At 48.1% G+C, this 22,958-nt stretch overlaps 1 protein-coding gene across 1 annotated transcript in view; it reads right to left on the reverse strand.

Moving 5' to 3' along the window:
• Positions 1-814: 814 nt before the first annotated feature.
• The window catches only part of DRC11 (dynein regulatory complex subunit 11), a 136,211-nt gene continuing 114,067 nt past the window's right edge, over positions 815-22,958 (reverse strand). Inside the window, exons 16-19 of the mRNA XM_019740868.3 lie at positions 20,723-20,809; positions 11,101-11,278; positions 4,562-4,800; positions 815-1,443 (exon numbers count right to left, since the gene is read on the reverse strand). Coding sequence (XP_019596427.3) covers positions 1,315-1,443; positions 4,562-4,800; positions 11,101-11,278; positions 20,723-20,809 — 633 coding nt within the window. The 3' untranslated portion in view covers positions 815-1,314. The remainder of the gene's footprint in view (positions 1,444-4,561; positions 4,801-11,100; positions 11,279-20,722; positions 20,810-22,958) is intronic.

Genomic DNA, 22,958 nt, shown 5'->3' on the forward strand with positions numbered 1-22,958 from the left:
CTGCCCTCTCTACCCCCTCCTTCATCACTACACTGCATGGCCATCTCATGACGGTGGAGGCCTCCCTGATAGCACCTGTTCCACTGGGCAGGGTCACGCTGGGCAGCAGAAGTCATCGGGCAGCCAGAGTTTTTCCCCGAGAACTCGGGGCCGGGCATTGGTGGTAGCCAGGTTTCCCCCACACACCAGCCAGTGAGCCAGAGACAAAATGCATGAGTGTGAAAAACGTGGAGTGTGCAGAGGCAGCAAGGGCGGCGAAAGCTGGGGCGAGAATGGCTTGGGTCCGTCCAGGCCTTTGCTCTAAACCACTAGAACTGACCGCAGAGGCTTAATTTCTAAGAGGCTTAACCCCTAGGCCAAGAGAAAACTTACTGTCAGATAGGGTAGTCGTAAATTTGAAATTAAATTAGTCCCACCTCCATTTAAGTCTCCTTCCTCTGAATGTGTTCTCATCACAATTTAGAAGTGGGTGACTTCCTATCTTCCACCAAATAACCTTCCATATTTGCACAAAACTTTAATTTTCTATCCTGTGATCACTTTCTTATTTAGCATTGCTTCTTCATTTAGACTTTCTCTTCTCCATAGTTACCCTATTTTTCCGTTGCAGCTTTCATCCTGTCATTGGTCTGCCGATGTCCCAGTGCTTTGCACGAGCAGAGGCCTGGGAATTAAAAGGCAATGACTTTGGTCCGATGTCCCAAATGTTATCTGGTGGATCCTCGGCCTTAATTACCCCATCTTCAAAGTCAGAAGATTGACACAGCTCATGTTCAAGGTCTCTTGTTAGCTCCGGGAACCAAGCGACTGAGTCAGTTTAAGGACAACAGAATTTTATTCCATTATATAAAACATATTAATAGAGCAAAGAATTAATTTATTAAAATATGTGCAAGATAATAATATACAGTCTATAGGGGTTAGTAAAAAGCTTAGTGTGCTGGTGATAGACTCAAGTCACTTACTAGTTGTCTAACAAGAGTTATTTTCTAACTATCAAGTTTTAAACTCGGCAACTAGGACAGATGAGATGACGTATTGAATTTGAAAATATTGTGGAGTGTGTGAAGAGTGAATTTCGGGTATGTACAAATTTTACATAGATTAAAAAACAATTACAAGCGCTAGAAACAATTGTATGGACAACTGAGTTGATGCACAGCCTGCAAAGGTCTAGCTGAGCAAATTCAGAGGCTGAGGAGTCAACAGTATCAGCTTGGGTCTTCTTCAGACAGGCAGTGGTGAATCTTTTCCCTGGAGACACACGCCCTCTCCATCCCCGAGAGAGACTCAAGGACGCTCCTGAGAAAGGCATTACTTTTTCTTTTTCTCCTTTTCCCCTTTCTTTTCCTTCTTTTTCCCCTTATCCCTTTGCTTTTCTGCGTTCCCTTCTGTTAATGCCAAGTTGCGCTTTTTACCCATAGGGGTTTTGGCGTACCAGTTCTGAAATAAAGCAGATGATTAGGAAATCATCAAAATGGGATGAATTCACTTGAATACTCTTAAAAATAAAGAAGAGCTTGCTAAGAAGGAAGGGGCACGAGGCCATTGAACTCTGGGCATTTAATACATATGTTTAAACACAAATTCTTTCTCACCCTGTTTCTACACAATTTGAAGCTTCTACTCAAGAAGTTAACAGTTTCAGAGAATCACAGGCCAAGTCTAACTGTTGACCCTTCCCAACTACGTCACCTATTTTCCTGGGTGTTTTACTCACTCCTGAGGGTGTGGGATTTCTTGGTAATGTGAATGGGCCCCCATGGTGCACACAGGGCCACTAGAAGCTGGACTGGTGGCCCTGTGTGCACCATGGGAGGCCATACAAACACTCTGATGGCAGAAATACTGAGTCCAAAATACCAACAAAGCACTTGGATGCTCTTGGATGCTAGTTTAGTTGGACATACATTTTAGGTAGACAGTTATTTTCCCTCAGCACTTGGCAGACAGGACCTCACTGTCTTTTGTCATCTATTGTGGACAAAGAGATGTCTAATTTCCTAATTGTTGTTTCTTTGTAGGTAGTCTGATGTCTTTTACAACTGGCTTATGGTCTTCTTCTAGGTTCACAAACATGTATGTATGTGGGGATTTGTTTTTATTTGTTCTGCTGGTCCCTTGGAGTTTGTTTTTAATCTGAGAACTTATGCCTTAATTCAGAAACATTCTCAGAAAGTATTTCTTCAAATTATTGTTTTTCTGATCGTTCTATTTCCTTCTAGAACTTCTCTTAGTTGGGTGTCAATATCTTTAAAGGTTCTTAATCGCAGTTTGTAGCTTTTACCTTTTTGTTTTTCAGTGCTGCCTTCTGGGGAGCTCCCCAGGGCCATCTTCCGGTTCACTAACTTGTTCTTTGACCATGTCTAGTCTAGAGTTCACATCCTTTTTATTTTTACTATTGAATGTTAATTACTATATTTTGAATCTCTAAACTTTCTTTTTGTGATTTTTTCATAATTATCGCCTTACTCTATTTCTGCCTGTCTTTGTTTTATCACTTTGTGTAGTCATGCCTTCATTTATTTTTTGAAAATCTTCATACTAATTTCAGAATTTTGGTCAGACTGTACTTAGATTAGCACTAGATGTCCTGAAAGGTTTGGAATTTTGATTTTCAGATTCGTTTTGAGTACAGGCTTTGTTTTGGTCTCTATTTCTCTCATTATTCCTCCCTCCCTGGCAGTATTGCAATTGCTTCTACCTGGACCTCTAAACCCAAATCCAGAACTTACCATGATTATAATGATGTCTAGAAGTGAATGCTCCTTGGTGATATTGGGATGTCAGAAATCCAGTCAGAGAAGCAGCAGGCATAACTATTGTATCTTCCATGACTCAATCTCTTTTTGTTTCCTCTCCCTTATTTTTCTCTTTGCTACATACCAGGCATAAGGCGATCCCTGTGTCTGAGATTTATCTTTGTTTTGGCACTTGGGGTTTTCTCATCCTTCTTTTAGCTTTGGCTGTGCTTTCCGTGTAAGGCGAGGTGGCCAAGGACTTTAGGTGATGAACTTTTAATATTGACACACAGTACAGAATATGGTTAATAAAATTGACTTTCGGCTCTGGAGTAAGGATTGGATTTCAGCTCTGCTCTTTTACAGCGGTGTGACCTGGAACAAGTCACTTTGCCTCTTTTTTTTCTTTCTCTTATTTTCTTTTTTGGGGATTTCAGAAATGAGTATGATATATCACTTGCAAAGGATAAATATTTGTAATTAATACTAGCAAGGTTTAAAAAGTCAACAAGACTATTGATTCAAATGCTTGGCAAATACTTAGCTTGGAGTTGGAAATCTTTTTTTTTTCTGTTTTGTTAGAGCAGGTGTGGGCAAACTACGGCAGCTGAGCCACAGCTATCCTGCTGTCTGTTTCTGCAAATAAAGTTTTATTGGAACCCAGCCAAACACATCATTTAGATACAGTGTAGGGATGCTTTTGCTTCCTGATGCTGAGCTGGATGGTTGTGACAGAGACTGCACAGCTTTCAAAGCCTAAAACACAGTTTCTCTCTGGCCCTTTCTGGAAAAAGTTTCCCAACCCCAGTGCTGGATCATTACTGCAGGACTCAGTAGTCTGACTGTTTTCCACCTTCCCCCGAAACATTAGCAAAGCTGGAAGCAAACAGTTTTCCCGAGTTGGTGGAAAAGTGACACAGTATGGAAGGAAATTTTCCCAATCTCAGGCAGGCTTCCAGAGCCGAGGCTGGTGATTGCGTGGCTGATATTAAGGTGGGCGTCATTGTATGGATGCAGTTTTCTTCCCTTGTCTTCCCTGTGGGCCAAGGAAACTACATCCAGGCACAGAAAGAGAACACAAGTGCATTCATTTTGACTGAAAGGATTCTGAGGAAGGGCTGCTGGCCTGGGCATGGGGGTCAGGGCACTAACGCTGATTGTACTTGGATGAGAACGTAAGTCTCTGCAACTTCTTTTCCTTCTAGAAAAGACAGGTTGGGAAGAGCTGATTCTCAAAGTTTCCTCCAGATCCAAAACATCCTGTGAACATCTCAGAATGTATTCAAATTAAAAAACTAAGTTTGGGTGGGTTCTATGATTTCTTATCGCAAGTGGTGTGCTGAAAATGAAGAGGACCGCGGCAAAAACGGGACAAAAACATCACTGGCTTGAAATACACTACTTGGGGAATGCAAACACTTCTCTATGCAAAACTTGTTCCATTACGTGAGATCTGAAGTAAAAACCAGTGAGAACCAAGAGACGGATGTGTGTGTGTGTGTGTGTGTGTGTGTGTGTGTGTGTATGTGTGTGTGTGTGTGTATGTGTGTGTGTGTGTGAATCCAGTGGTTTTGAAGCTGTTACGCAATTCTACAATCCGGCTGTTATTTATAAGGTCATATGGACCATGATTTTTCTAAAATTTGGAAGATACAGGCTTTACTGCGAAGGCTGGAAACATTTTGTGATCCAATCATTTAGAGCTTCCAAATTTCACTGCATATGGCAGAGTTCAAGCTCGTGAACCTCAGGAGACCAGCGGGAGGGGGCGGTGGACACGTGTTCACCGCTAAGATCCGGCCACACGGGCGCTCGCTTACCTTAAAGCTCTCTTCTTCCTCCTGGTACACCGGGTTCATGCTGCTCAGAGCTGCCACAAACTCCAGGGCGACCAGCGGCTTTTGCGTCTGCTGCCGGATCCTCCGGTCTGTGAGCACACCTTTAACCACTTCGACTATGTGCCCCTGCGTGAAGCCATCGGTGACCTTTGCCAGACAACTCACGTTCAAGGCGTTTGTAATGACTCCCCCACTGCGCTGAATGATGTGCTTCCACAGAACTGTTGTAGGACATGGTGGGAAAGACACAGAAAACTAGGGTCACCACAGAGAAGGCGGTATTTATCAGTGTAGCTCTCAGTACGAAGATGCATCTCAAGGAAGGAGGACATGGGAGGTGACTCCAGTTTGTCTGAAATTCGAATGAGCAGAAAGTCACATAACGAAATGCTTTTCTCTGAGTGATTTTCAACCATAGGACATATATATCGATGCCCTTGGGGTCTATAGACCCACAAATCCCCTTGGGAATTGACAAGGGCAAAAAATTAAACCATGGTCCCTATAGTTTTAGCATGGTACCTTGAAAGATGTTCAAAATGGAAATTCCCATATGGTGTTAGATATATGGGATCTCTGCTCATTAGAAGAGTACGTTTACCAGAGTTTGGATAAATAGGAATATGACTTTTCTTAAAGTTCATTTCTTACGTAATTTTTATATACAGATTTCAATTTCCATTACCACTGATGGGCTCACTTCCCTTTGGGTGTGAGACACTGTGTGACACATTGTGTGAAACAAGCCCTTGATCCTTCCTTTCTCCCCCGAACAACTGTAAACACGCAGAGCTTGGCTGATCTACTGGCTGGGTGTCCGGCTGTTCTCTGGGTTTGTGGGATCTGCAGAAACTGAGAGATTCACTCAGAACATAGGGATGTTGTGAAGATGAATGATGAAGTTATTCCTGATGCTCACGTGACTTCAGAGATAAAAGGGACGACCACACAACACTAAGATAACATTACACTTAGAGAACCACGTCCATTCTGGAAAGAGAGGGGAGTAAACGTCACTGGTTTAGTTGTATCCAGAAGGGTGAGGGCACTGCCAAGGCCACCTGGCTCAGGGCCAGTCTCTGTACGGGGACGATCTGGCCAAACGGCTCTAAAGCATCTTGACCTCCTTTGAGGAATATTGGGAACATGAAAAAAAGTGACCATTACTACATGATTGGACTACATCATCCAAATACATTGATCCAAAAATGCGAGAGAAGTGAAAAGTTCTAGTGACTGCCAAGGAACAGAATGACTTGCCATCTACGAGCCACATCAGAGTGTCTGGCTTTTGGGCCCTGAGCTATTCCAACAGTTCACCTCCACTGTCCTCTTTGGTGGAAGGTGCTTGGCCCAGTGATGAAATGAGTGCTGGGAAAAGGTCCATTTCTCATGGGGCCTGCTGGTGTCTCCAAAATGTGGAAAGTTAGGCTTCAAGGACTGAGAGCTACAGGGAGGCACCGTTCTCACACATGATGGGCACTTTATTTTTTGTCACTGTATAACTGCGTATTTGTGATAATTATTACCTTTGTCATTCTACTTCATATTGAAGTTTCCTGATGCTCATTGAAACATCAATTACAGATGATGACACAAAATCAAGTACAAAATATTTTGAAGCTATTTGTATAACGATAGACTGAAGTAGGTGAAGAGGACCCTTATCTAAATACAACAGCTGTAGGGTTAGAAATCAGAAGACAAAGCAGTGCAAAAATAAGCAGACACCACCAGAACCAGACATCATCATCCCTTGGGATCTAGTATGTCTGCTGCCCAAATTTATAACATCTAAAAAAAAGTGCAAACAGTTCTGAGTAGTGACTCTGGAAGCTGAGAAGGGAGCACGTTTTGTGGGAGAATCTCAAGGGACCACCCCTAGGGCTGAGGACCTGGTCAATACCCCAGGCTGGGAACCTAGCACAGATTCAGCCGTGGGTGCCCATGGGCCAAATTCGTACCTGCAGCATGGAGTGGACCAGTCAGAGGGCAACCGTGAGGGCCAAGGGCGCCCCAGCAACAAATACTCAGCTCTCCCCGCTGCCTCCCTGTTAAGCTACGGTAGTCACAGCCATCCAAGGTTCCAACATAAGGAATCTCTACGAGACTCATCCATAGTGCAGTAAAAAAGTACACATGATTGACCATGTGAGTGTACACTTGATGTTCATGTAGAGTTTTGGCTATGATTCCTCCAGATACCTAAGTCATCGATCACTGCCCCACGTTCGCCATTCTGTAATGGAGGTGCGGTAAGGAGCTCTGGGGGGCAGTCACAGCTACGGTGCGACTGCCCACTTGCCCAGAGCCAAGTCAACCTCCAGAGGAGGGACAGACAATCAGGCTTGACTTCCGTTTCAGGTGTGATGGACTGGACTTATTAGGTTTTGAAAGAATAGCCTCTACTCCCTTTACAAAGCAAAAGGCTCATTCTTGACATTTAACTAACGGGGCTAAAAGGGGCGTCAGGTGCCGAGTGAGCCGCGGCCTGGTAGGCTCACTGAGAGCCCCGCAGCCAGCACTGAGGCCTCCGCAGGCTGCCAAGTCCGTAGCCCAGGGGTGGACGCGGAGACACAAAGGTGAGGCCAGCACAGGGTGTGGCGGTAAGGCCTGGGGACCAGGGGCCCCAGGGAGCTGACGGCAGTGCATGTGCTCTCTCCACCGACTGCTGTGTTTTACTTTCCTCTCCGAGATGCAAAAGGCACCTCAGTTCTTCACACTAATCTCCACCCTCTTTCCTTTCTTGAGACTGGAAGGAATCTGGTCTTGGGGTCTCTTTCTTTGTCCTTGGCGTTCCAGATTGATTCCATCCTGGCTCGTGCTCAAGAGGATGTAGTGTCATAAAGTTCATTTCTATTTGGCATTTTGCAAAAGCACAAGCGGTGAATAATATGATTGGATAAACTTCTGGCCTCTGGAGCCTAGAATTCCAGAAAAATCAGAAGACATGGACTGGACTGATCTGAGCAGACACTGGGTCCAGGGTGGGGGCCTGTGATGAATTGGATTATTAGCAAAAAGACCCCCAGGAAGAGAGGCGTGAGGAGGAAGCATTAGAAAAGTGGAGAGAAGGAAGCCAGGGGATTTCTGGGGACTAGATGAGGCATTAATCAACCCTGGGGGTGGGTATTCTTTGCAGAGACATTTGGAAGGAAACAGCTTGATTTGCAGAGAGAAGGTAGCTATTAAACTCTATTTGGTAAACTCTAAGGACTGTGTTTCCTCAGGCTGGCCCACCCGTCCCTTCTCAGCCTGATCCCTCCCCTACGCCGACACCAGGAACGTGAGACGTGAGACTGTCACTGCTCCTGCCACATTTGGAGCTCGGCTGCCAGTAGATGGATGGCCAAGCAAAGGCCCCAGTTGTGGATTTGCAGCCCATGCTTCCTGGCCTGGAAGAGACCACTTTAGACCACTGTAAGGACAGGAACTTTAAGATGGAGGTCCCGGCCACTGTGGCTATGAAAACTTCAAGGTCACTGGAGGAAATGTTGGACAGCATTTATGATGTTGGCAGCAATGGCGGCCTCAACAAATCACCCACCAAGAAAGAAATATTTGAGAAGTTTGTGGCTCAGTGGACAGAGCCCTGGGCCCAAGACAACTGCTGTATGCTGGTTTGTCATCAGCCCACAGGTGAGGGGACGCTCTCTCCTTTCTCTCCCACGGTGCAGCCAAGAGGAGACTCAGGTGGGAATCTGTAATATGATCTAGGCCTTAGGGCTGACTGGCATTTTATCAAAAGAACACAACTGTCTTTGTTACACAGCAATAGCTTCGTTTTTGTCCAACAATAGAAACTATTCAATCCAAAGTCAAGGATAATGTTCTAGAACCTTAAAACTATCTTATTCCATTAAAATAGCTTAAAAATATAAAAATATATACTGTAGAGCAGAAGGAGGAGAAAGAGAAGGAGTAGGAGGAAGAGGAGGAGGAGGAGGAAGAGGAGGAGGAGGAGGAGGAGGAAGAGGAGGAGGAGGAGGAGGAGGAGGAGGAGGAGGAAGAGGAGGAGGAAGAGGAGGAGGAGGAAGAGGAGGAGGAGGAAGAGGAGGAGGAGGAGGAGGAAGAGGAGGAGGAGGAAGAGGAGGAGGAGGAGGAGGAGGAGGAGGAAGAGGAGGAGGAGGAGGAGGAGGAGGAGGAGGAAGAGGAGGAGGAGGAGGAAGAGGAGGAGGAGGAAGAGGAGGAGGAGGAAGAGGAGAAGGAGGAGGAGGAGGAAGAGGAGGAGGAGGAGGAGGAGGAGGAGGAGGAAGAGGAGGAGGAAGAGGAGGAGGAGGAGGAGGAGGAAGAGGAAGAGGAGGAGGAGGAAGAGGAGAAGGAGGAGGAGGAAGAGGAGGAGGAGGAGGAAGAAGAGGAGGAAGAGGAGGAGGAAGAGGAGGAAGAGGAGGAGGAGGAGGAGGAGGAGGGAGCCTGAGAAAGGAGCCTGGGCCAGGGGCTGAGAGCGCGGAAGCCGCTCGGAGCCGGCAGCGTGGGCCCTGCACTGACCCCGTGGCTGTGGCCGCTGGTGCTCACCCACCTCTGTGCTGACTGCTTCCGTGGCTGGACTTCTCGTCCCTGCCCCCTTGACCCTGGGTGGAGCCACGTGAGGCCTTCTGGCCAATGAAGAACCAGGCCCCTCTGGGTCTGGCCCCTAAAATCTCCTGTGAAACCCTCCCTACTGCCTTTCTCTCTTTTCCTTTGATGCTGGCTGGATGCAGAGGGTCCAGTGGGAGCCTGGAGGGCCTAGAAGATGGAGAAGCCACTAGATGGATGGGGAAATAACTGGGACCCAAGTCCTCCTGTACTTTTGGTATAACGTGGGTTTATGAAGCCAGGGCCATAATTTATCAAGACAGAAGTGAGCACACACTGCAGAAAAGGAGGCTAATAAGCTAGGAGTTTATAATATGGGGAGGAGAGGGCTGTCCTTTTAGCAAATAACACTGACCAGGAGTTGAAGACCAACCAGAAAGGACCACACAGCCCCTCTATTTCGGTGGTGCTATTGTGACCGATTATTAGAAACTAAGTCTGACCTAGTCATTTTTACTATTATCATTAATGCGAAACATGCCACCCCTGCCACCATCTCTTCTACCACGACCACCATTGCGATCACCGTCATCTCCACTGGAACATGCTGCCACCACCGCCATGGGACGTAAAGATGGTCCCTCAACGAGCCACACCTGTGGTATTCACATCCCTAGGTAGTCCACTGCCCTTGAATCTGGGCTGGCCCTGTGCCTGGTCTTGGCCAATCAGATGTGGCGAAAGTGACTCTGTGTGACTCCTGAGGCTGGATCACAAGAATCTTCCAGCTACTTCCTGAACCTCCTGAAATGTTTGCTCTCAGGAAGCTTCCCTTTGGGACTAGCCACTGTGCTGTGCAAAGCCACACGCAGAGGGCAGGGACAGGCTGTCTGGTTGGCAGCCCAGCAGAGCTCCCAGCCAATGGCCAGCACCCATCACAGGAGTGGACTCCCTCGGATGTCCAGCCCTGTCCAGTCTTCCGGTGACTAGAGCCCCAACTGACATCTGACTGTGACATCCTGAGACCCCGCAGGGAGAAGTCCCCAGCTGAGCCCAGCGAACCCTCAGAATCATGACAGGGAAGAGATTGTCATTTGCAGCTACTGGGGACGTTTGTTACACAGCAAGAGATATACAACTGTCAGCGGCACCACAGCCTCTCCCTCAAACACCACAGCCCAGGCTCTCCTGCGAGCTGATAAGGTGCTAGGCATTCTGCTAACTACCTCCCATGAAGGTGACAAAGAATCCCTGTGAATTAACCATTCTCCTACTTTACAGAGGAGAAATGGTGGCTCAGAAGATCAAGGTCATCCCACTCTTGCCTGGCACAGCTGGGATTCCTGGGATTCCAAACCAGGTCTTGTCTGAGCCCGGCTCATGGCTCTTTGCAACTTCACTGTACTGTCTCTCAGGGCCCCTTTCTTGTATTGTCCGCATTTAAAAATATGTTTCAAAGGAAGTGGAGTTTGAGTCTGTCTATTCAAGAAGAAAAAATGGAAAAAGTAAGGTCCCGTTGTATTTAATGTATATTTTAAATAAGTCAACATACTTTGAGACTGAAAAAATAAAAAAGGAAAATCAACCCGGTGAAAAGAAACGGCGTCGTTCGTACGAGAAAGACACCGTCACTGTGGGCACAAGATGACTGGTGATACTTCACCCGTCAAAAGAAAAAAATTCGCACTCACGAGGGCTTTTGTCACCTTCAGGGCCCCAAATAATTATCCCTATCCAGTTTCCTCTGATCTTGGGGAAAAAGAAATACGTGAGCAGCAGAACAGAGATGAATGTTTTGCTCTTGTGACCTGTTGGTTTACTTTTACGGCACTGAGCTTGGCTGGCGCCCAGGTGCACACGCCACTCCAGAGCACGACTCCACGTCCATCACCTGGTCACCAGATCAGTGGGTGACCAGAGCCACCCTCCCAGCTTCACACGCCTGTCCAGCCAGCACCTGCCAGCCCAGCTTTGGTGACTGTACGGGCAGGGGCCAGGGCACTTGCCGTATCTGGAAGCGTAGTCTGGTCTGGGAACCAAGATAATTTTTTGGTAAACTCTGCAAAAAGATCCAAGTTCAGCATCGAAAGGACGGTGTGTGGTCCCCACAATCAGAATCCTGTCATTTGGTTTCAGGAGTTTCAGGATTTTGGGAAGCTGTTTTTTCAGGCGTTTAGGCTCCATCTGGGAGAAAGAGAGAAGAAAAACAACGTGAGCCCACACGTAGAGAGAACAGTTAAGAGCTGCAGAAAATTCACTCTAGAAGGCACTGTGGCCTGTGTTGTTGGAGTAATTTCAAAACTCTGATCAGCACCATTTCTTAAAGTCTGTCCTGGGCCAGGGCTGGGGACGTACTTCCCAGTGGGGTGACCATCACTGCAGGCGCTTCCTGTCCTTGGTCTCCGGTGTTCTGATGTGGGAAGAAGGCAAGGAAGGAAGCACCTGACTGAAGAACATTCTAGCACCTCGCCCTGAGAACAGGAAACAGCAGTGGGTCTCCAAGCGGAAGGAAGCTGGCCGGGATTAAGAATGAGTTTGTGGGATCCATGTTCCTCTGAGCTGTTTGGAAGGTGAACTCCACCTTTCCTCTGTTGGCTGCTGTGACAAGGAGGGACCGAGTCCTGGATCTCATGTCTGAAAAACGCCCCTTACAGAAGAGTGACACTTCTGCCTCTGAGGCAGTTTGGAAATAGTTGGAATCTGTGTTATTTTAGTGTAATCTCAGCACTAATGAGGGAGAGCAGCAAGACATGAGGCCCCCCCCATCCCCTGGAGGACGACTTCCAGTCTGTGGGGGCCAGATTTGGCCACATCTCCATGGCAACACACAGCTGTAAATGGACCTCGCCTGGAGGAAGCCTGGGGAGGAGGAGGGTGCCGGGTGCAATGGACAACTCTCTCTGAGTTGGGCCCTGCAGAGTTGGGAGTCAGGACCTGAGGGCCAAATTGCCCCCCCAGGAACAGTGCACCCCAGACGGCAGGGGAGCTGAGCAGAGGGGGCTGGAGACACGGGAGGCTTTCCAGGGGAGGGTGAGGGGCTCCCCTGTGCAGGGTGGCTGGACTGGGCTCTGACGCATGGTGTCCACTCCGTGTCAGGAGACTGCTGGCCATGCAGGGGGCACGGTGCTTGTCTGCCTTCTTCCTTCTGACCAGTGCAAAGGCCAAGTTCACTGTGTGGGTGACATGGTGCGGGAAGGAGACGGGGCGAGGACGGCAGGATCGGGGGCTGGAAGCCCTTGGGAGGAAAGCCTGATGGGAAGTTGCAGGAGCCTGGGGGTTGGGGTGGCTGATCTGGATCTCCAAGGATGGGACAGGGAGTTAGTTCTCGCGAACACCTGCCTCGCTGCCGTCACCTTTCACATAGGCTGCTCATAAATCTTCGTGCTTAGTAAGACTAGTAAGTAGCACCTACTGAATGTGTGCTGTGTCCCAGGTGCTTCTCCCAGGCTTCCGTGGATTTGTCACTAACCCTCACAACATCCCTTGGAAGGGGACACATCACCCTCACTCAGGAGATGAGAACCTGGGGCAGAGAGACACTGAGTGACATCCTGAAGCCCCAGAGTTAATGAGCTGGGACCCGGCATTGCACACTTTCACTGCTCCCTCTATTCTGGGACCCCTGCCTCTCGGGGGCGATGTGCCAGGTGGGGCTTGCTTGTCTCCCCAAATTTCCTTCCTGGGTAAGGGCCTATCCCAATTGAGGGCAGCAAAGGAGACTTAAAATATATATTTAGTATTATATGATATATTATGTTATAATATATGTATATTATGATCACACACACACACACACACACACACACACACACACACACACACACAGAGGCTGCCAAAAAATGTATACACATTTTAAGAAAGGAAAAGTTTGTATTAAAATTACACTGATGGTAACCACTTTGAGCACCTCTTGTAATTGCAGAAGTCAAATGTGACTTGTATTCATCTTTTGTTATCGGTATATATTGAGTATTACAATTTTAATATAGGTTTTTCCTTTCTTAAAATGTGTATACATTTTTTGGCATATATATATATACACATACATATATACACATATTTCTTTATAGAGATGTGACTCACATACCTACAATTCACCTATTTAAAGTATGTAATTCAGTGGTTTTTAGGATATTCACAGAGTTGTGCAACCATCACCACAGCCAATTTCATTGCGCCCTAAAGACTGTACCCATTAGCAGTCACTGCTCATTTTCCCCCGAACCCCCTTCTGCAGACCTAGGCAGCCAGTAATCTACTTTCTGTCTCTACATATTTGTATATTCTGCATATTTCATATAAATAGTGTCACACCATGTGTGTGTGTGTGTGTGTGTGTGTGTATGGCTTCTTTAGCATATTTTCGAGGTTCACCCAGGCTGTGACATGCACTAGTACTTCGTTTTAATTGCTCATTAATATCCATCATGGTGCACATTTTATTTATCCATTCATCAGCTGACGGATGTTTGGGTTGTTTCCACTTTTTGGCTATGGTGAATAGGGCCGCTATGAACATTTGTGGGGGCACACGTTTTCATTTCTCTTGGGAATACACATAGGAATTGAATTGCTGGGTCACAAGGCTACTCTAGGTTTAACTTTTTGAAGAAATGTCAGACTGTTTACCAAAGTGGCCGCACCATTTTGCAATCCTAGTAGCAGAATATAAAGGTTCCAGTTTCTCTACCCTTGTCAACACTTGTTATGGTTTGTTTTATTTTTTCCTTTCACTTAGCTGTCCTAGTGGGTGTGAAGTGGTATCATTGTGGTTTTGATTAGTATCTCTCTGAAGGCTAGTGACATCAGCATCTTTTCATGTTGGCTATTTGTATCTCCTCTTTGGAAAAATGTGTATTCATATCTTTTGTCCACTTTTTCATTGTGTCATTTGTCTTTTAATTATTGAGTTGTAAGAGTTCTTTATATGTTCTAGATACAAGTCACTTATCAGATGTATGATTTTGCAACCCACTTTCTCCCATCCTGTGGGTTGTTTTTTCACTTTCTTGGTGATGTCCTTAACAGCAAAAATGTTTTTAGTTTTAATGAGATGCAATTTTTCTTTTGTTGCTTGTTCTTTTGGCATCATATCTAAGACACCATTGCTTTATCCCAGGCCTTCATTTTTTCCTAAGAGTTTTAACTCTTACTTTAGGTCTTTGATGCATTATGGGTTGATTTCTGTATACCATGTGATGTAGGGTCTAGTTTCATGCTTTTGTAGGTGGCTGTCCAGTTGTCCCAGCACCATTTGTTGAAAAGACTATTCTTTCTCCATTGAATTGTTTTGGCATCTTTGTCAAAAAAATCAATTGATTGCAAATGTAAGCGTTTATCTCTGGACTCTCAATTCTATTACATTGATCTACGTGTCTCTCCTTATATCAATACCACTCTCTCCTGATTGTTGCAGCTTTGTGGTTAGTTTTGAAACTGGGAAGAGTGAGTCCTCCAACTCTGTTCTTTTTCAACATTGTTTTGGCTATTCTGGGTCCCTTGACTCTCCATATGAATTTTAGGATCATATGGAAATTTCTGCAGATAACCCAGCTGGAATTCTGATGGGGTATGCATTGTATCTGGAGATCAATTTGGGGACTCTTGCCATCTTAACCATATCAAGTTTTTCAATCCATGAACATGATGTATCTTTCCATTTATCTAGGTCTTCTTTAACTTTTTTCAACAGTGTTTTGTAATTTTCAGAGTAGAAGTCTTGCATTTATTTGTTAAATTTATTCCTAAATGTTCTATTTTTTGATGTTATTATAAGTGGAATTGCTTTCTTAATTTCAATTTTTGATTTCTCATTGCAAGTGTATAGAAATAGATTGTTTTTTGTATATTGATCTTATATTCTGCAACCTCACTGAATTTGTTTATTAGTCTAATACTTCTTTAGTGGACTCCTTAGGATTTCTGTAACCAAGATCACGTCATCTGCAAATAGAGATGGTTTTACTTTTTCCTTTCCAGTATGGATGACTTTTATTTCATTTTCTTCCCTAATTGTCCCGGTGAGAAACTCCAACATAATGTTGGATAGAAGAGTCAATCTTAGGGGAAAAGCATCCCATCTTTTATTGTAAGTGTGACGCTAGCTGTGGATTTTTTATAGCTGTCCTTTATCAGGTTGAAGAAGTTCCTTTCTCTTATTTTCTTGTCTTTTTCTTTCTTTTTGTTACATCATAAAGGGGTGTTAGATTTTGTCAAGTGCTTTTCTGCATCGACTGAGATGATGATGTGGATTTTGTCCTTTGTTCTGTGATACAGTATTACATAAATTGATTTTTGGATGTTAAACCTGGGATATGACCCACTTGGTCATAATTCTCTTTCTATGCTGCTGGGTTCAGTTTTTGTAACGTTAACTCACAGCAGAGAAAGAGATGGGATTTCACTGCAAAATAAATCCCACAGGTTGGGCCTGACGCCAGACCACCAGGCATCTTCCCATCATTTCCTCCTGCACCCTCAGGGGTCTATCCCGCTCTAGCTCCATCAGCAGGAAACAACGATGGCCCTGAGTGATCCCACCCAGGCTGCTCCAAGTGGGGGTTGTGGAGAACAGAGGGGCTTAAAAGAGGGCAAAGTGTGGGAGAGGGATGATGCAGAATGAGACTCCTTGAAATCCTAGAAATGGATGGACGATAAGGGTAGAAACCTGTTCATGAAGGTGCTGCTCCCCAGGCCCCACCCCAGGTCTTTGCAGAAACCTGCCCTCATGCAGACCCATGCCTCTGGGCTGGCCTGGAACAGGAAGCTGTGTCTGCTGGGCCAGGCTGTGTACAAAAATGAAAAAACCCAAGCAAGAAACTCCATAATAACGGGCAGATGACCGAGCAAATGTTGAATTGCACAGACTCTGTTTCAGGCAGATTTGTTCCCAGTCTTGGCTTAGCTGTGTGACCTTGAGCAAGTTACTCAACTTCTCTGATCCTTAGTCCCTGCATCTAATGGGATAATCATAGAACCTAACTCATGGGGATGCTATGAGGATTGCATGGCATGTGTCTCTGTGTGGGACAAAGTACTTAATAAGGAGCCATTGTTCTGAAACACAAGTGATGGTGGGAAGCCAGTGCCAGGTCTGCTCTATTGAAGAGTAAGGTTTCTAAAGGGGACAGCCAAGAAAACTGGGGGCTTTGCGATTTGGAGGAAACTAGCAATATTGCCAACAGTGTTTAAAATGACTGTAGAAAGCTCCCGGCAGTTTCCACTGTATTAAATGATGTCTTCAACATCATAGCTCTAAGAAGCCACTTTCTGGGTCCCTTGACACTCGGGGAAAGCCCTCTGCTGAGATTCTGGTAAATAGGAATAGCTACCCCTGTGTCAGGAAATAATGCACTGCACTTGGATGTGGCCTGGAGAGTCTGGCAATATTCAGAGTTCACCGCACCAAGCTGGTCCAAAGTCCTCTTATAAACAGTGGTTGTATTTAACAAATCAAATCACCCTTAGAAAGTGCAGAAGGAATAGCAGCTTGGGGTGGTGGGTAGTGATGGAGGAAGAGAGTTTGGTGGGCCCTGCCTGAGTTTGTGGGGGAGGGGAGGTGTCCCAGGGGTGACTCCGGGGGATTCTGGATGACTGCATCTCAGGTTCAGGGGAGAGCTCTGGGCTGATGGAACATGGTAGTCATTGGTTTAGGGGTGACCGCTGAAGCTGTGAGATGGTGCCCATGGAAGGCAAGAGGAGAGAAAAGGGCTGCAGGCCTGGGATGCAACCTCAGGGAGCACGGCTTTAAGGAGTGGGCACAAGTGTGTGGAGGAGACAGAAGAATGTGTTGGTGAGGCAGAAGGAGACCCGGAAGCTAAGGGACGGGAGACGTGTACAAAATGGCGCCCTCTAACCTGGGTGAACGGAGCAGAAAGGGAGAGGAAGGGGACCAACGTGTGTTCATCAGCAAAATGGACGTCCGAGAAGAACTCTGGAGGAGCGGTTTCCAGGGAGCTGATGGCAGGTTGAGGGGTGAGTTGGGATGGTGGGAATGGACTGTTTATTAAAGAAGTTTGATGGAGAACAGGGCAGGTGGCAGGGCAGTAGGACGTGGGGGCGGGGGTGCACACAGGAGCTGCCCAAGGGCTGCTGGAAGAACTGATCTCAGGGTCCTGGCGAGGCTGGAGACTGCCCCTCTGTGGGGCAGACACGCTTGTGTGGCCTGAGCCCCTTCCCGGCAGCCTTGTTGCCATGGCGATGGTGGTGGTCCTGCCTGCTCTGAGGCGGGAGATGATACTGCTACCTGTCCTGTAATGGCAGGAACATCTGAGCTTAATTAGCCTGTTTAGATAACAAATGTTGGTCCTGGGCCGTGTCCAGAGTGACATCCTCGCCGAAGGTGAGGTGCGGTCCCATTAGGAGGGCACGGAAATGAAAGGTGAGTCCATGCAGTCGGCACTGCCCTGCACTCCAGTTCAGAGCCGCATCCATTATGCACGAGACCCTGGCGCTCATCCATCACGCCGGCCAACATCCCACTGTCACGTGGCACCCTCCACGGCCACGGCCCCTACTGCTGGGCCTGCCAGCCCCGCACAACCTCATTATCGTGGGCAGTTTCAAATTAGTGCCTAGCATCCACGCAGCAATTTCAATTTGCTTTTCTGCAGTCAGCTCCACAAAGCCAGCGAGTCCCTCATGGAGGCCCCCCAGTGACGGCTCCTGCTAGATGAAGTAACGAGGGGTAATGGTGCAGAAAATGCAGCCGCAGACGGCTGTGCCTCATTCTTCACCGCCTTCGCTCACCTCGTCCACAAACAACTGACCGAATACGTTTTAGCCGCAGAGAGTGGAGAGGACGGCTCTGCTCCTAGGAGCAGGAGGGAAGGGGCACCGGCCAGGTGTCCACCTGGGCAGGTGCCCGAGCCGTTCTCAAAGTCTAGGGGAGGACTTCTTGAGGGTGTTGAGGACAAAGGGAGGGGCCTGGGTGTGGTGAGGCGCGCTGGCGTTCTCCAGGATGACAGGGCCCCGTGGGCAGTTTACAGGATGTGGCTGAGTGGCACTGCAGGTGAGGAAGGATGGCGAGTGGACGGATGGGAAGCCAGGTGCTGGCGCTCAGGTGTTGTCCCAGGTGGGGAGAAGGGCCCGGCCTCTGCACTCAGACAGACCTGGGTCTGGGTCCCCGCGCTACCTCAGTGCTGGGCGCCTTTTTGGAGCCTTTGTCCTCTTCTACAAAACAGGGGAAGGCCGCCTCCATCCCAGGGCTGCTGGGTGCCCCCCGACACACACAGTGCCCCGGGGGCCTCCTTTTCCTGGCCACTGCCTGGCTTTCTCCCATCTCCCTGCTTGGGCCTGGCGGAGCCTCGCACATTTGACCTCTGAGGGGCCTTCACTTGAAGGTCGAGGCACCCAGGCTGCAGTCAGTCACTGCGGGTGAGACTGCTTTTCAAGTGTTGTTCTGGAATCCCCCAATCCAGTGGGCGGCCACCGGGGTGCTGTGTGTGCTGTGGCTCTGGGGGTGGGGTGGGGACATGGCAGCCTCCCGGTTTCTCTGCAGGTGGACATTCTTCTTTGTGCGTCAGTGCCTTTGGGGTCAGGGGAGACTTGGGACAGAGGCTGGGACACGGGGTCCCAGGTGGCCGACTGATGCAACAAGGAGCCTCCTAGGTCCTCTGCGATGCAGCTGCTGCCCTTGGTGTTGGGTGGTCACCGTCAGCATGTGGGTGGTCAGTGCGCATGGCTGCCCCAGGCCCTGGGGACTTGGCTAAGGGCAGAAGTCAGAGGCTGGGGGCTGGGAAGGAGAGCAGAGCTGGCCCAGGAAGGGCCGAGGGGCGGGCCCAGCAGGTAAAGGTGAGAGGGGACCGTGTTCCCACGTGTCACTGGAGGACACACACGCTGTGGTTCTGTCCTCACTGTGCTTTGCTTCTGCTGGGGTGCTGGAGCTGCACCTGGCACTGCTGCTTGCGGCACACACACCTGTCTGCCTCAGGCCCTGCCGGCCTTGTGGATGTTTGGGGGTCCTGCTCATATTCATCAGGCCTTTTGGGGTTCACCCCAGGGCGTGGTCTGTGGGCTTCAGGGCAATTCATCTGCCTGAGGGACAGACTCTTGTAATGCAGAAGAGGACAGAATAAATGTCCGATTTGTCCAGGGCCTTCATTTTCTACAGGAATAAAACCAGTCAGAGACTGTATCTGTGCTGGGAAAGAATCTCGGGCTCAGCAACAACAGGCCTATGCAGGTGAGCGGCCTGGAAATTTGGTCCATCCCTCCCCTCTGCTGGCTGCCTGCCCCTTCACGCCGACTCCCTTTACGGGGGTGTCTACTGAACCCGTCTTTCATTCCCGCCGTCAGCTTGCCCTCAACAGCCCGTCAGCCCTTACCCGGTGCTCCTGTCTTATAAATGAGCATGACGCATTCCTCTTATTCTCACGATGAACTCAGGGGTGCAGAAGAACAGACAGCTGTCACTGCTGACAGCTCAACGCGCTCATGGGGAGAATGGGAGGGGGCTTCATGAGCTTGGAGGCTGATCCTTCAGGAGCCCTCTAATGAGCTAGGTAAGGAGGTAGAGGCTCAGAGAGGTTCAGTTACTTGTTCAAGGACACACAGCCAGCTGAGTGAATGGCAGAGCAGGCCCAGAGCCCATGTTTTCTGCGTTCCCACTGCCCACTTCCCTCCTACTCCCCAGGCCGCTGTCCAGTGGGAGAGCGAGTAGCCCTTGCCCATTCATGAGACAAAGCTCCCGATGACATCAGGTGTGTGACACTTTGGATTAAACACCGTCCTTCATTTCTCTTTAGATTTACAATCTGGTTCCTAGTAATTCCTGCCTTCAAGTTAGGATCTGGGCGGACTTTAAAAAAAAAAAAAAAAGTAGCAGCTTCGCCAGCAGGGGGAGCTAAGTACTAGATTCCCAGATTAAATAATAAATGAGTCCTCTTAAGAGTTTCTAAAATGACAGGGCAATCAAGGCTCATTTGGGGAAGAAAAGACTGAGCTTTCATTCTTTATCCAAATCATCCCTACCTGCTAAAATGATGTATAATACATAAGGATCAAAAGTGATTAAAATCCTTATGAATTTAATCAGAAATTCACAGTTAACCACTATTTGCTTTGGTGCAAATTGATGTGGAATAACAATCGTGTGTATCTGCAATTTTTTTTTTAACTGGTGGGAAATTTGCTGGTGATTTGTGGGGGGAAGTACTGGGGAGGGGGACCATTGAAAGGAGAGAAAAGAAGGAAGGAAGCAATTGAGAGAGGGCTCCCCAGAGACCCCAAGGCGGTACACTTAGCAGTTCCATTGACGGCCTTTGTTCATAAATTTCAGGCTTTCTGCTGTTTATTATTATGAACAATAGGAAGTCCTAATAATAACTCCTGTGTGTGCGATTTGCTTTAACCGAGCAGAGTTCTCTAAAGTGTTTCTCTCTCACCTCTGAATCATATGTTTGGGTTTCACGCTCCCCTCCCCCTCCTTCCACACAGTCTTTCATTTTCTTCTGAATTATGCCTCATAAAAGCAGCCCACTGGATCCTTTCAGATACAGACAAGTACTCTGGGCAGAGAGAGATGCTTGCGTCTCATTTCCCTCCTCCCTCGAAAGCAGAGGTAGTCCCTGGTAAGTGCCCCTCGGAGGAAAGAAAAGGCAAACTGAGGAACGGCAGGGGGGCCCTCACCATCCTCTCGGCGCTGGGAACCTTTCTGTAGAAGGTTTTCTCTGTGTCTCCGATCCACACCACAGATGGCTGGAGCTGCCGGGCCACCTGCAAGAAGCAAGAGCCTTGGTTATAAGCGCTTTCCCCTCTTGGGTGCACAGTGGATCCCCAACACGAGTCTCCCTATATCGGCTAGAGGGGTGGGGGGCCTCGTGGGGTGCCAGTGCACACCCTCCGTCACTGCAGGCTGGGGTGCTGTGTGGACTCCTCTCCCACACTCTGCTCTCGGACCCCGAGCACTGACTCCGCTTGGCTTGAAATAAGCCAATGGTTTTCTGCTGCAAACTATTGAGCCATGAGTTTTAATTTCAGCTTGCTCTCGGCTCCCAGGTTTACTCAGGTTTGCTCATGACGCGAGAGGCTGTTTCAGCACAAGTGCCCCCGTGATGCTACTTGTTTGCCTCCATTTGGCTCTGCCTTTGTGGCCAAGGTTTCACCTAGAAGGTGGCCCTGAGCCCCTCCAGGGTGGGCAGGGCTTTGCGGCAGCTCTGGGACTTACTGTGGGCCCCTGGATAATTGCCATGCGCCTCACAATCTCTTCAAAGCGCCCCCATGATAGCAAAGTTTGGGTATTTTTGCAACAATTTGTGCTTTGTGCAAAATTGTGACAGATAAAAGCCATCCCCAGCCACAGCGAATATGGCGTTATGTACTCCTATTTTTATATTTCTTAAAACATCATTAAGGCAGCAGGCATGATGTTAAACCAAGGCAGACATTTAATGAACGATGGAAAAGTGACTAGGAGCACGGGCCGCGTCTGTCTCCCAGCTCTGTGTGCCAAGCCAAGCAGATTAGGCGCGTTCAAAGGCAAAGGTGGATTGGACTCGATGCTGCTGCTGGTCTGACACCGGGCTGTCTGCGTTCACAGCCCAAACACGTCAGGGCGTTTAGAGAGAGAGAGAGAGAGAAAAGCAGCAGTAGCCAACCCCTGTTTGGCAGGCACTGTGTGTTAGACCCAGAGCCACAGAGTTGAAGAATTCAGAAGTGCAGGTTTTAAGCCCAGGACCCTGGGCGGGCGGGACGTTGTGTGCTAATAATAACAGCAGCTAGCAGGCAGCAGTGTCGCAGGCACGTACAGCGTCACACACCGGTCAGAGCCAGCATGGACCCAGCGGGTCCTCCAGCAATAACTCATTCACCCTCTCACTACCTGATCAAACCCTGTTTGCAGACGGGGAAAATGAGGCTGAAAAGTGTTAAGGGACCCATCCAAGGTCACACAGCTAGAAAGTGACAGAAGCAGGGTGCAGGGCCAGGCTGGCTGATGGCTGCCAAGTCTGTGCTGGAAGTACGGCACCTCCACAGGCTCCTTCCCTGACTCCAGCCGCGACCTCAGTGGCCGCCCCACCTCAGCTCCCCACACCTGTCAGTCCCGAAGTCTGTCCATCCCACCCTGATCTCCTTCAGCTCCATCAGTTCGTCCGTCCTCCCGGCTCCTTACTTTAAGCCCCCGCCTGCTTTCCAATGGGTCTGCCCACGGCAGCCAGAAGGAAACAGCTCGGCGTCCGAGGGGCAGCTCCCAGGACCCACTGCTCCCCTAAAAGCTATTATGAGTCCAGGTCAGAAGCTTCCCTACTTCCCGCCCCCAAAGAAAATAAGAAAATGAGATCCCACACATGAAAGGCTTTAAGTCCCTTAGAAATAAGATACTTTCTTATAAGAGAGAAAAAAAAAAATCTTATTCTTTCCGGTCCCTTTTAAAAAAATCTTAGTTTTACAACCGAAACCAACGGAAAAGCAATTTTCACGCAAATAGCGGCCTCCTGTTTGGGCAGATGCCTGCGCTGGCCGAGGCCCCAGGCCCCAACTCTCCTATGTCCATTTGATTTTTCATGAATTTTCCGTAGTTTTTATTTGTGTGCCTCTGGTTTCTCAGTCCAGCTTTTCTTAATGGGAACTGCAGATGTGAGGACCTAGCAGCGTAGGGTTCCTGTTCTCTTTCTAACAAAGTAAGTCACATAGATGGACTGGGAACATAGGAATCTTATTGGTTTGGGATAATTTTGAAACCCATGGTCTTATTTCTAGCACCTGATTTAAAGTGGTGTTGAAAACCTGGTCACAGCATTCCATTGAATGCAAAAGTTGACGATTGTTCTCTGAACTGCAAGCTCTTTCCGAGCTGGTGGGGGAATTCCACACTTCCTGTATCCTAACGGCACCTGGGAAGAAATTCCGTTCCCAGGACAGTCAC

The sequence above is a fragment of the Rhinolophus sinicus genome, chromosome 17, assembly GCF_057876585.1.
Source record: "Rhinolophus sinicus isolate RSI-liver-muscle chromosome 17, RSI-T2T, whole genome shotgun sequence".
In the NCBI taxonomy this organism is placed as follows: domain Eukaryota; kingdom Metazoa; phylum Chordata; class Mammalia; order Chiroptera; family Rhinolophidae; genus Rhinolophus; species Rhinolophus sinicus.